General features: G+C 47.1%; 1 protein-coding gene across 5 annotated transcripts in view; it reads left to right on the top strand.

The window, feature by feature from the left end:
• Positions 1–14,328, top strand: part of LOC135189911 (ethanolaminephosphotransferase 1-like) — a 48,786-nt gene that overhangs the window by 32,012 nt on the left and 2,446 nt on the right. For 3 of the 5 annotated variants that reach the window (XM_064170680.1, XM_064170683.1, XM_064170685.1), the window contains 4 exons: positions 4,414–4,462; positions 7,001–7,181; positions 10,776–10,958; positions 12,105–12,408. In XM_064170680.1, coding sequence (XP_064026750.1) covers positions 4,414–4,462; positions 7,001–7,181; positions 10,776–10,958; positions 12,105–12,170 — 479 coding nt within the window. In that variant the 3' untranslated portion in view covers positions 12,171–12,408. Of the gene's footprint in view, positions 1–4,413; positions 4,463–7,000; positions 7,182–10,775; positions 10,959–12,104; positions 12,409–14,328 lie in introns of those variants that run through there. The other 2 variants (XM_064170682.1, XM_064170681.1) reach the window with 2 other exon arrangements.

The raw sequence follows: 14,328 nt of genomic DNA, 5'->3' as shown, positions 1-14,328 counted from the left end.
GCTACACTAACTGCAGCAGGTCACAGAAAGAACCTGACTGTCTGCAGGTCTGCAGCAAGCTTTAAGTTATTTACATGAGAGTTTAAGGTGCCCTAACTAAACTTAAATACATAAATAACAGTCTGTACAAAAATAGAGGACAAAGAAGCATAGAAATGTCAGGGCTGGAAGGGACCTCAAGAGTCACCTAGCTCCAGTGCCCCTGCCATGGGCAGGGACACCTGATACTAGATCTGGCTGCTAAGAGCCCCATCCAGCCTGGCCTTAAAAAGTTACAGAGGTGGGGATTCTACCACCTCTGTGGGCGACCTGTTCCAGTGTCTCACCACAGTTATCACAGAATCAGCCAGATTGAAGAGCCCTCCAAGATCATCCAGTCCAACCTAGCACCCAGCCCTGGCCAATCAACCAGACCATGGCACTAAGTGCCTCATCCAGGCTTTGCTTGAACACTTCCAGGGATGGCAACTCCTCCACCTCCCTGGGCAGCCCATTCAATGCCAATCACTCTCTCTGACAACAACGTCCTCCTAATATCCAGCCTAGACCTCCCCTGGCACAACTTGAGACTGTGTCCCCTTGTTCTGGTGCTGGTTGCCTGGCAGAAGAGCCCAACCCCACCTGGCTACAGTCTCCCTTCAGGTAGTTGCAGACAGCAATGAGCTCTGCCCTGAGCCTCCTCTGCCGCAGGCTGCACACCCCCAGCTCCCTCAGCCTCCCCTCACAGGGCTCTGCTCCAGGCCCCTCACAGCTTTGTCGCCCTCCTGTGGACACCTTCCAGTACTGCAACATCTCTCTTGAACTGAGGAGCCCCGAACTGGACACAGCACTGAAGGTGTGGCCTGAGCAGTGCTGAGTACAGGGGCAGAATAACCTCCCTTGTCGTACTGGCCACACTGTTCCTGATCCAGGCCAGGATGCCATTGCCTTTCTTGGCCACCTGGGCACTGCTGCCTCATGTTCAGCTACTATCTACCAGTACCCCCAAATTCCTCTCTGCCTGGCTGCTCTGAGCCGCTCTGTCCCCAGCCTGTAGTGCTGCTTGGGGTTGTTGTGGCCAAAGTGCAGAACCCTGCACTTGGCCTTGTTCAATCTCATCCCACTGACCTCTGCCCACCCATCCACCTGTCCAGGTCCCTCTGCAGGGCTCCATCACATGCTAGCTGATTTTTTTTTCAGAAGTCACTCAGCAACATCTTACAGTTGGGGAATTTCATTTGAAAATACCAAATGAACCCCAAAATTGTCACTAAAGTTGGTGGGAATGACTTTTTGATCTCTTTTCCTCCTGTGTGTATGTATATATGTGTGTGTGTGTGTGTGTTTGTATGTGTATGTACACCCAGGTGCATGTCCCTGTGCATGCATGTGCCTGTGTGTTTATGCACACAAATATTTGGGAAGCAAGCTAATGATTTTGTTTCTGACACGTTGTTAATCCTGAGTTCCTGAATGCATTTGGGGGGTTTGTTTCTTTGTTTCTTTGTTTTTTTCCTTCTCCCTCTTTTTATTTTTTTTTTAATTCTTAATATGGACAAAATAATTCCTGATAAAGAGCTTTGCAAACGCTTAGTTCTCAGCAAAGGGAGTCAGGATAGGTAGTGCAAGGCAAAGGACTGACCATAGGATTGGACCTAAATCCGAGGATTTGGCCTTGATGCCTTCAGCCCAGCGTGACACAAGAACTGCCTGTGTCTGTGCCACCCATCTGTGCCTCAGTGTTTCTGCCTTTAATAGTTTCTGTCTTCTTGCACTCGGGTCTGAGAATTTAAATCAGTTAGGAAACTGGGGTGTGGGGGGGAACTGCTGAAGGAGTGGCTGGGAAACACTGGCAGAACAGTAACAGCTTTAGTAACTTGAGCAGTCCTGCTCTCTGCAGTGTGTTCAAAGGCTCTGATCTGCCAAACTTGATTTCCGAAATGATTTTAACATAAAAGATGTGCTTTTGGGACATTAAATGAATCATTTTAAAGCAAGCTGCATCATCATCATCATCCCTTGGGCATGGGTGGCTGAGCTCCAGAGGGACAGCACCGGCTTTGCTTTGCAGGCTGCACCTTTTGTTCCTCAGAGCAGCAGGGAATGGCAGCAATGCGGAAGCAGCAGTTTAGCTCCTGGGCACAAAGGGATCCTTAATGCCAATTAAAAAGCAGGCTTAATGAGGACCAAAAGCAGCCCCCAAGCCAGGCCTCCTTAGCTAAAAAAGAAAAAAAAAGATGGGCAAGCAACACGTCGTAGGAAATGATGGAATTTTGGAGGTCCCCTAAGAAAGGGAAACACCCTTTGCTTGCCTTGCTGCATCCTCGGCCCTCGCCCTGCTGAAAGCAAAGCTGTGTGAAAGCAGAGAGGAGAGATCGGTGTAACTGCCCCGTTTGGAGAGTGGCTTTCAGCTAGCTGGGGGATTGTTTGTGGTCAGTGTGTTATTTCTAACTAAAATGGCACTTCATAAAAATAACAAATTGTTGGCAACCATTGCCCTTCGAGTTCTATTTCTAGTTCTCGTCTCTATTTCTGTTCCTCTCGGTTGCTTTTCTCCTAACAAATCAAACTTCGGGATTGCAGCAGGAAATTTAGGTTTAACCTCAAGAGTCAATGTTTTGTCTCATGTCTGCTCTAATGTGATACAGATGTTGGAACTGCTGTATGTAAGTCAAGATTTTATTGAACTAGCCCTCCCTGCCTAATAGAAAACACAGCTCACAGGAGTGCACACCGAACACTCGGAGGGCATCGAGCTTGTGAGCTTTAGAAAGAGGTTTACAAAATACTTTGGATATTCCTTCAGCACTTTGATAGAGACTTTCTGCCGTGGTAGAGCAGGAGGGCTTGTAGAGCTCTAGCTTACTTGGTTTAAAAAGCAAAGCCAAGTAAAACACCTGAAAATGCAACACCTGAAATGATTTACTGAATGGGTATTACTATTTCCCCCCTGTTATTTTCCTTCCTTCTCTTTAAAAGGTAACCAGAATCTATTTCTCCAGTGTCTCTCTTTTTACTCCTCCTGTTTTCCATCAATCCTGATCTCCACTATTCTTTTTCTTTTTAGTTTTACTTCTCTTGAGTTGCCACTGTGGCCAGAGTGTGCTAAGTGTGACTTTGATGAAGACTGAACACTAAACACTGCCATTTCTCAGGACTCTGCTATGCCATGTTAGCCCCAGCACAAAGTCATCTGAAATCAATTCTTTCCTCTGTTTGTTCTTATTTTTCCTTATTCCTAGTACTGATTTCTAATAATGAGATTAATGCTGCTTTTCTGTACAAAGAGGGGAAAAAAGATCTCATCCCTAAATGGGAGTTCTTTTTAAGGTTAAACCAGAAACATCAGAGTGCTTTCCTTGCCCATAACTAAATAGGGATTATGTATTTATGTAGTGCACCAAAACCAATCTTCATGCCTTAGAATATAAAAGCTGGGCAGAAATCTGCTACCCAGAGCAATCTCCAAACAGCAAACAGACCAAGGAAAAGCCCTCCACACACAGAAAGTGAGGGGGGGAAAAAACCCCAAACCAAACCCAAGTAGCTATGCAGGGAAACACAAAGATTAAAGAAGGCTTGTGTATATTTTCAGTCAGTTAAGCTGACTGATGCTGGGGTTTTTTTTGTTCAAACCTCGAAATTCCACTTTTTGCTGGAAGTCTTCTTTGACCCTTGGCTGGACCAGCACGTTGTGGGTGTCTGACAGGGTACAACTGGGTCTTCAGGCAGCTCTGGGGTTGCTGGCAGCTGTGTTGGTGATCCCAGCAGCAATGCAGATGGACAGCCTCTTAGCCAGGGTGAATTCATTGTCCTTTGTGAGTTAAAGCTGAGCTCCAGAGAGGTCACAGCTGTGTTAAAAAAAAATGAGCAAGTCAAACCTTCCCTCTTTCAAATGCTGAATATTAATTTGTTTCAGCTACTGTATCAGCAAAGCAATTAATTAGCTGGACCTTAGTGAAGCATAAACCTATTGTTTCCCTAGTAACGTGGGCAGCCCTGCTTGAGGTTGCCTTTATATATTCCATTGGAAGGCTTTTTGGTGCCAGGTTTGAGTTCTTTCCGCATAAACAGAGCACAGCACATGCAAAACGAGGCCATGATCTGTCTTGGGTCCAGGAGAGGGGCCTGTATGGGAAATGCCTGATCCTGTCTCCTATCTGCATCAGAACTGTGAAGCAATCTTTCTTGTCTTCTCACACATTGCACCAGAAAATCTATACCAGCAACTGCTCCTAGCAGGAAAGTTGTGGAAGGTTTTACTTTTGCATAAAGCCTCCAAACTCAGTTGGTATCCTGTAAGGAGAGCAGCAGCACCAAGCCATTTCCAAACCCGCACACTAGCTCGGGTGTTAGATGGCAAAACTCTGAGGTCAGCAGTGCAGCAGGGCTCTAGATCATTGCATATATTTATATATTTTTTTTCTCTTCCAGGCTTCAGTTTGTTTCTTTCACTTCCACAAACACTGTACAACATTCACAGGTGAGTTAGCTAACGTTAAATAAGTTCTATCCCTTCCCTACAATTCTGTATATTTAATGTCTTCCTCCTCTGAGAAATAAATGCAGTGCTTGCTCTAGCTTAGCTTCTTTCAGTCAGATGCTGCTCTGATGATATAGTAAAGGGTTTTGCTGGTCAGTTTTCAGAATCTGACTGGTTTCTTTTCCATGTTTGTAGCTCCTCTCCTTTTCCTTGCCACTCTCCAGGCAGTCTCACAGTGGTTCTGCACAGTAAACTGGTGAGAGCTTTGTAGCTACAAGTGCTGCTTTTTATTCGCAGTCAGATGAGATTTGTTACTTTCACCTGCGCTGGGCAGAATTCTGTAGCTGATCATCCTGCACTCCATGAAGTACTTTATTAGCTTCCAGGTCCTCTGTAAAACTCTTCTCTGTATGGAGTCTGCTGGTAATTGCCATCAGATACAGGCTAGGCAGGTGGCAAGCTGTGATTACATCTAAGAGCTGGCTTGCTGCACCTAGGAATTCCACACACGCCTGGCTCAGACTCCAGTGCCCTATTTTTATTAATGCTGCCTGCCTCCCTCCCTCCAGTATTTGTTAGCTCATTTCACTCATGTGTCACGTCAGGCCTCTCAGGTCCTACGTGTCCTGGAGGAGGGGCTGTCACTGCCTGTCTTCAGCAATTAGTAGAAATTAACATTAGCGTTTAAATTTTGGAGAGACTCTAAGAGAACAAAGCATTACTCTGAGACGGCCCTTTTCAGGTCACAGTGCTCACTGCAGGTATAAAAGCAAGAAAAGCCCTGAGCTAGAGGAAGAGTGGAGAGCTAAGAGATGTGGGGCAGGAAGGGCTGAAGACCTTCAGGAAGACTGGGCTTCGGGCAGGGCGCTGGGAGCAGCAGCAGGAGCAGGCTGGGGACAAGCGGTGCAAAGGACTGCAGTTCAGGGAAGACCAAGAGGAGGAGGGCAGCACCTTGGGCATCTCAAGTCTCTGGCAGTGGCAGCGTTTACTCTGATGAACATTTTGGATTTGCTTTCACTCCTCTCATGTCAGGACTTTTGTTTGGTGTTTTCCTTTAAAAGCATCATTCAGCACAATTTCTCTCAAGCCTTCTGCTGGGCTTAGCTTTGCTCTGAGCAGAATATCCAGTCAGGTTTGCTAGAAGGATGCACACATCAGCTGGGCAGTAATGAGGGGTTTGAGTTTGTCAGTCATTACCTCTCTTTTTCCTCCTGCTGCCTGCTCTCAGTTGTTATCAGAAGAATACAGTTTTTTGGAATGAGAAAGGTATTTATCGACCTTTAGTCTGACTGTCTATAAATGCAAACGTTCACAGGTTTTAAACAGGACAATTCCCACCACTCTTCAAACACAGAATTGCTGTCCTGAACTGTTAGTGTGAAGAAATGCTAGAATAGTACTAGTTTAATAAACTAAACCTCCTCCTTTTATAACATCTCAATGACTTTTGCCTGCGTGAGGAAGATGCAAAAGCTATTGATCATACAGTTAGCTTTTTCTTAGCTGACAGGGAGCAGTGATTTAAAGGTAGCTTTAAATATCCAAGAAAACACAATGCATCATTAATTTTCCAGCATTCTGATGTTCCCTTTTAGTCTGTGCTTTGGCAGCAGTGCAGGATTGTCTAGCAGCAGCATCTCTAGACCAACAGCAATGCCTGCAAGCCATGTGCTTGACTGTGTTGCCACTGAAAGCAGGGGCTGCACTGGCTGACTTTCATGTCTCATGTCAGAAGTTTTATCATAGTATCATCATAGTATCATAGTATCATCAGGGTTGGAAGAGACCTCACAGATCATCGAGTCCAACCCTTTACCACAGAGCTCAAGGCCAGACCATGGCACCAAGTGCCACATCCAATCCTGCCTTGAACTGCCCCAGGGACGGCGACTCCACCACCTCCCCAGGCAGCCCATTCCAGTGTCCAATGACTCTCTCAGGGAAGAACTTTCTCCTCACCTCCAGCCTAAATCTCCCCTGGTGCAGCCTGAGGCTGTGTCCTCTCGTTCAGGTGCTGGCCACCTAAGAGAGCAACCTCCTCCTGGCCACAACCACCCCTCAGGTAGTTGTAGACAGCAATAAGGTCTGCCCTGAGCCTCCTCTTCTCCAGGCTAACCAATCCCAGCTCCCTCAGCCTCTCCTCGCAGGGCTGTGCTCAAGGTCTCTCACCAGCCTCGTTTATGCTCTTAAGAATATCTGGTTTTGGATTGACAGCAAGCCTGCATGCTGTGTGTTTGGCTAACAACTATGAGAGAGTACTGAACTCTGTGTAAACTTAGTGGTCCATTGCCAGGCAATGAGGAGTGGGTGAGAATGACCAGAAACTATGTGAACAAACCAGGGTCATTTTACCCCAGAAATGAATGGGACTTGAATATCCTACAACTTCTCATGAAATCTCTGACTATCCAGCACATCAGCACAGGTAGCTGTGTTGCAGGAGGAATGCTTGGTCTGAGTTTAGGCTAGAGGGAGAAGTTACTGTGTGGAAGTTGAATGCATTTTCTTACTCTATAAAATCATTACATTTATTTACAGAGCACATTTAAAGAAGACACTGAAGAATGATTCTTTGTATGAAGGACTCCTACCTCTTGTGTCACCTCTGCTGCTGTTCCTCCTTCTTACAGTCTGGGTGGTTTTATCTCCAGGCAACATATTAGCGAAGCAGCCGAGACTGTTTTTGTGGATGGTTGGGGTTGCTTTCTCAAACGTCATTGTAAGTATGCTGCTGCTGCTGGTGCTGTTTAGGGTTAGTTTCCTATTTTTAGGTAAAAAAAAAGCAGAAGAAAACAGAAACTGTAGTTAATAGCAGACTCACACTGTTAGAGGCAGAATCCTCTGTGTTGTGCTGCCTTACAAAACCAGAGCAGAGCGGCTGTCTGCGCTGGGGACACTTGGAGTACTGCAGTACCTGCTCTACTCGGCAGAACGTTTCTGTGAGGGTTCTTTCTTTCTGTCCTTCTGGAGTGCAATGAAAAGCCTAAGGAAGCCTTATTTCCAGAAACAGAACAGATATTCCCCAACACAGAGGCAGGGCTGGGGACTTGTCTGAGCAAAAGAAAGCTCAGCACAGATTTACCGGTAAGAGCCTGAGGGTTGTAGCCTTGCCCTGCTCCTGTACCCTACAGCTCAGCTGATCCCATGTTTTTCCTTCCCTGTTCGGAACAAGCCTGGACCACTGACAGCATATATAGGAAAAGAAGTGGAGAGATGCAGGGCCCTTGCAGTGGTCTTCTGCCCACACATCAGTTTCTCCCATAGCACATTCTCCCTTTTTAGTGCCTGAGAGACGACAAAAACCTTGCTGAAGTAACAACATTGGCAGCCACTGCAGTTCCCCCAGGGCTTTCTTCTCGAGAGGAGGCCTTTTGTCTCTCTGCTTGCCAGAAGAGAGGCCAAGGGAGCTGCAGCCAGTAATGAAGGTGTTTCCCCAGTTAATGCTGAAATACTCTAGAAGTCAGTGACTAGTTCCACTTTAAGAAAACAGCCTAGAATAGTGTCAGTGAGCAACACTGGAGCCAGTTAAAAACCTTAGGGCCCTAAAGTGCTTTGCATTATGAGAGAGGCCTTGGAAAATGCAGGGGTTTGAAGGAGATCCTTAGAGAAGGAATAGCATTGGGGAACTGCTTTCAGAGCTTGGCAGGTGGCAGGTTCTGCACATACATCTTAACTGACCCAGAGCAGTTGAGGCAGGATGCTTGCAGAAGAAAAATAGTAAAGGAAAGATGAAGCTTCTTTGGAGAGTGCAGTTCATTAGGCACTGGGTACAGCCCCTCTTCTTCAGCCCTTGTTTTTATCCCTAACCAAGACATTAACTGCAGTGTGAGAGGCTTGAGGGAATCGAAGATGTACATCTGTTGGTTGAGATTTGCAACATTTTAAAAGGAACCATTAGGAATGCATGAGTGCTAGTTGGAATTTAGAACATTTTACAAGTGAAGAGCCAGCCTGAGTTCCCTTTTGCCTCCTCTGAGCCCTTACACACAGAAACACACACACAGACACATTCCCCTCTAGCAGCAGGGTAAGGCTTGTCATGGCAAGGCTTCTCTTCTCCATGGTGGTCTGACACAGTGGCTTTACATTACTCCTTCTCTAGAACACAGCTGCATGCCATGTTTCTCTCCATGCTAGTAGCTTGAACTTCTCATACCTTTGACAAGACATTTAGTTTCCCAGCAGATCCCCTGGGCTAGACCTGGTTCTCAGACCTGGCCTCATAGCCGTGCGATGTCAGGATGAGTAGAGGTGACATCCTCCTGGGAGCAGGCAGGCAGGGAGGTCATTTCCAGCACTGCTGGCTGAATGAAGGACAAAAGGCCTCCAAAACCTAAAATGGAAAGCTGCTTATCTGTGAGAGGAGAACTTCTTCCCCTAGACCCCCAGCCTGAAGCAGGCCTGTCTATGGGTTGTGACCACCCCTCTTGCCAACAAGCTCAGACCTTCTGGTGAGATCTGCTTATAGGGCATCTCTCAAGAATATTTAGGTCTGAGTACAACTGTCACAGCTCCCACCTTAAGAAGCCCTCAGAGGTACATGTTTGAGTCCAGGAGGAGGGGATGGAGAGGGTAAGTCCTGCAGAGAAGACCTTCAGCCCTCACCACAGCAGGAGCACAGTGACTGATGTTGTGGCCAGATGATGAGCAGGGACAGTTCAGACACAGGAGATGCTTCATGAGGAACCTCCCCAGGGAGATGATGAGAGATAAGATGCTAAGGCTCTACTCTGGGGCACAAACCACAGCTGCTAGGGGTTTAAATTCAGCAGGGCCAGGGTAGCATCGTGAAGTGTAGTCAAGGGGGATGAAAGTCACAGGGCATAGCCCCATAGCCTTACCTTTTCTTTCCAGTTTGCCTCTCCAGGCTCCAATGTTTTCATCTCCCCACCTGTAGTGTGGGTCAGTGCTTCAGAACCAGGGGGTGCAAGGAACTGGGGGAAGGGCACAGACCATATTCTCATTCTGCAGAGCTGTGGGACACCGAAGGTGAATGGCTCCAGTTACCAGTACCAAGCTTTCTGGGGTCCCCTGCTTAACATGGTGTGAGCATGGTTTAAACCAGTGTGGAACCCAACCCCTGGACAGGTGCAGTTGTTCAGCTAGATAAAAATACATAGACTGCTTTGGCAATTTCTGATAGCCTCTGGAATGGTTCCCAAAGGACTCACAAACCCAATGCTTTCCACACAACTCACAACCAACACTGATGATGCATTGTAAGCAAACCTATGTACATTAGGGGCAAATGCTCCCTTCTTGCATTATTGAATTGCTTCATCCTTTGGCTTTGCATTCTCCAGCTTCCCCAGCACAGACAGTGAAGACAGGGTTTTTTTCCTCCCCTATGGTCAGACTCCTACTGCTGCTGTCAAAGGATTTCAGGCACTGCAGAGGGAATTATTTTTTCATTCTTCTACTGTTTCCAGGATACATAAACTCTATTTTTTAGCCACATTTAAGTTATGGAAAAAACTTAACTAAAAAAAAACCAACAAACAAACAAACAAAAAAAAAGCCTAAAATCCTATTTTTTTAAAAGAGAAAGTAGTGTGTGTGAGATATTTCTTAAGGAGTCTAAACCAGGTAAAAAAAACCTCAGACATTTCTAGCTGGTTTAAAAATCTGAACTTCAACTAATGATGCTCCAAGGACTTAGTGAAATGAAGCTAATTACTTTTGGTTAAACCATGTACCATGGCAGTGTCTCACCACCCTCGCTGCAAAGAACCTTTTCCTAATGTCTAGTTGCAATCTCCCCTTTTCTAGTTTGAACCCATTCCTCCTCATGCTGTCATTACAAGACCTTGTCAGTAGTCCCTCCCCAGCCCTCCTCTAGGCCCTCTTTGGATACTGGAAGGCAACTCCAAGGTTTCCTCAAAGCCTACTCTCTTCTCCAGGCTGAAGAGCCCCAACTTTTGTAGCCTGTCCTCGTAGCAGAGCTGCTGCAGCCCTCTGAGCATCTTGGTGCCCTCCTCTGGACTGGCTCCAACAGTTCCATGTCCTTCTTGTGTTGGAGCTCCAGAACTGTGCACAGGACTCCGGGTGGGGGTCTCAGGAGAGCACAAAAGAGGGGGAGAATCACAAAGCATAGTGAGTCAGAACTGCACCTCCAGAGAGGTGTGAAAGTTACTTGCTGCAAAGACTCCCAGTGAGGCACAAAGGTCTGTCCTTGGTAGTCTGCTCACCCGTTTTGAACTCCAGCCTTGTTTTCCCTTCATCAAAAGCAACCCACAGAGAAGGTTGATGTGCTTCTGCCTAGGCCTCTCAGGCTGACCCAGCACTTCTCACCTGGTGCCTTTTGCTCCCGCAGTGCAAGGTGATCATTTGCCAGATGAGCAGCACCCAGCCCGAGCTTTTCCACTGGTTCCTCTTCCCGCTGGCGCTGGTGGTCTACGCAGCCATCTCCGGGCTGCTGGGCTGGACAGAAGAAGCAGTGCTCATCGTGTTCACCGTGCTGCTCACAGCTGCCCACGTGCACTACGGGGTCTGTGTGGTGAGTGGGCACCTGCAGAGAGGCCCTGGGAGGGCTGTGCCAGGGCAGGTGGGGTCTGGGAATGCTTTCTGCACTGTCTACTGGAAGCAGTGCCCAAGTCTGAATGTTCAGTCATGGGGAAGTTTTTTCCTGTGCTGTTTCATTTAGCCTAAAGTTCACAAAGCAAGTCAGCCTGCTGCCAGCAGTGTCCTTTTGTGTGTGCAACTCCTTCAGAGACCAGAATTATTCCAACATAACAGCCTGGTTTCAGCTTTAAACCCATCACAGAATATTTATGGACTGGTTTTATGGAGCAGTCTAAACCCATGTGGCATGAATGCTCCTATTCCTTCTTTCCCTCCCTCCCCTCCCTTCTACCCAAGATTACGTGACTGAAAAAACAGGGAAGGTAAAATGCAAAGTGACATGAGTAGAATTCATAAAGTAAGGTTAACTGGAGTTTGAGTTTGCAAGCAGAAGAGCTGTCCCCATTTCTAGCCTTTTCTTGGCCCTCTCTTAGCATCTCCCCAGCTGAAAACACAAATGGTTTACCAGTTCATTCGGTGTTATCAGCACATTTTTGTGTCTGCTGGATATCAGTTTTGTCATTTATTGCCATCTGAATTACTGCTTACATTCATTTTTCCTCAGCTAATGTCCTCTTTTCTAAAGGGTATTGTCAAATAATCCTTAGCAAAGTGTCTTAATGGGGTTTGCTTTTAGATAAAACGCTTCAAATGGCAAAGATCACATTTCAGAGGGAGATGCTCAGCATTCTTAGAGTTAAGATACACCACTTGGCCGTAAGGATTTTACTTTGAAAAAAGCCTTTTATCAGCAGACATTGGCATCAGAGGGGATTTTACCCCAGCACTGTTACGGGCCAGGCAGTGGAGGTCAGAATTGAAACTGCTGGTCAAAAGTCAGTAGAGAGAGGGGGGCCCAGCTGCAGCCCACTTCATGTCATCTGTGAACCTGGGCTGTAGAGATTTAACTTCCCACCAGCGTGCTGCAAGAGGAACATAAAGGCCACAGCTTTCTTGCCTGGAGTGCTGGTAGGTTCCCAAGTACACAAGGACTCTGGCTGTGTCCTACCTTTCTGCTCAGCAGAAAAGAGATGGTTAATTGTGAAGCAATCAACAGTCTAACCTCTGTCCCTCTCTTTAGGGCAGGCAGTTGAGTGAGCACCTGAACATCTACATCTTTTCCCTGAAGAAACGTGTCCAGGAGTGAACACCTGCACTGTGATCAGACTGTAACTCTTGGCATGGTGATTCACAACTCTTCTGAAGTGATCAAAAGTTGGAATTGATCTGATTAGAACAACCAAAGAATAGAATAGTTGATACCTGAACTCTGGCGACAATGAGCTATGCAGAAGATGCTTCATCTCAGAGGAGGATTCCTGCCCAGCAGAGAAGTGCTTGCCCAGTTGTTCTGCTGCTAATATTTATTCTCCTCACTAATGCTATGTTATGATTGTCCCTGAAGCTTTTGTCTTCCTGCTCCTCCCCACTGCATCTGAAGTCCCAGATGAATCCATGCCGGGTTATGTGAGATCCCTGATGGTTCATAACCAGCACTGGCTCTGCCCAGCCTGCTCACCAGTGGGACTCTGGCAATGCAAACCCTCCCTGGATGTCCTTCCCACTCAGACATCTGTGCCTGCTTCGTTTTCCATATTTATTTTCTCACAATTCATTCCTTCCATACACCCTCCTGAAGGGCTTACGCACATGCAGTGTTCTCCTCACCTCGGGTGGATGTGTGACGAAAAGAGAAAGAGCTCAGAAGGATCTGGACACAAACACAGGGTTATTTCCCTCCCCAGTACTCACAGCTGACCTGTATCTGTCAGAAGTGCAGGCTCCCTACAGCAGCAACTGCCCTTTCCTTGTGTTCTAGGCAGAAACAAGCACACAGCTGATATTGCAGTAGCAATAAGCAACGTACTCTACAGAGGTAAATTTGGCCAACAAACCTTTGAAGAGTCTCACATTTCACTGCAAAACTAAGCACTGAAACCTCATCTAGGAGTGCAGAATGCTAAACAAACCTTTATTTGCCTGTGTGCTTGAAACAAATTCTTGTGGTTTGAGATACTGACACACACACAAAAAGAGCCTGGAGAAGCTTTTCTAACCATCAGGCATTTGCATGCAGCTGTGAACGGCTCGTTTTGTGCTCTGTAATGCATGTCAGCTTCCTGCATGCCTTGGAGGAAGGAGCAGACGTTTGAGTTGCATCTCTTTTCACACACTACCCTAGTCAGAGGGACTCTGTGGCCTTGAAGCACTCCTGAAACAATTTGTCCACTTCCCCCAGGTAAGCATTAGGCTGCATTTCAGGCAGAGGGGCTGGGCTGGCCTGCCTGTCACTAGCTAACTCTCTTGCTTGCCAGAAGCAGAGCAGTAGCATAGTTGTTGAGCTGCTGAGCCTTAAGTTCAACATTTCTTAGTTCTTAGACTATTTCTCCAGCTTTATCATTCCCCTCCTCAGCTAACAAACCCTCACAGAAGCAGCTCCTGTTATTTGCAGCTGAGCACTGATTAGTCATACCTTGGTCAGCAGCCCCCACTGCAACAGGTGCTTGTACCACCTGCTGCAGTTGCTGACCTAGGTCTGAGGTTGTTCAGCCTGGAGAAGAGAAGGCTCTGGAAAGTCCTAATAGCAGCCTTCCAGTACCTTAAGAAGGCCTACATGCAGGATGGAGAGAGACTGTTTACAGGGGCCTGCAGTGACAGGACAAGGCTAATGGCTTCACAGATTCAGACTGGATGTTAGGAACAAGTTCTTTACCTTAGGGTAGTGGAACACTGGAACAGATTGCCCCAGGAGGTGTTTGAGGTCACTTTCCTGGAGATACTCAAGGTGAGGCTCAACAGGGCTCTGGACATCCTGATCTGGTTGATGAAGTCCCTGCTGACTGCAGGAGAGTTGGACTGGGTGACCTTCGGAGGTCCCTTCCAGCCCAGACTTTTCTATGATTCTCTGATTTTTGGGAGGTCCTAACCCAGCTAAACATCTTACTTCATGCACAGTTCAAGCAGCTTGACTCCTGTTAAGCAGAGAACCTCCTGTTAATGCTGGTTTGAAGACTTGCTGAGCCCTGCAGACTCGGGCAGGGAAAGGAGGTTCCCACACTCTCTAGCCCTGACATAGTCCAGCTCTGGGGCTGTAGCTGGAGCAACAAGAGGCATCTTCCAGCCTTCTTCCCTGCCCTGCAGGATGCCAGTGGAGCACCAGGAATGCTTCCCCTAATGGCTTGAGGTCTCTTTTCTTGGAGTAAGGCTGCGGCTGTTTCTTTAGTGAAGGTTGCTAAAACAAGGCCTGAAGGGGGAAGAGTTTGATGCACCCAGCAAACTGCTGGCTGCAGTTAAACACATCTGAA

The sequence above is a fragment of the Pogoniulus pusillus genome, chromosome 34 (assembly GCF_015220805.1).
Source record: "Pogoniulus pusillus isolate bPogPus1 chromosome 34, bPogPus1.pri, whole genome shotgun sequence".
NCBI lineage: Eukaryota > Metazoa > Chordata > Aves > Piciformes > Lybiidae > Pogoniulus > Pogoniulus pusillus.
Note: the sequence above shows the minus strand (reverse complement) of the source record. Positions and strands in the feature narration are given on the sequence as shown.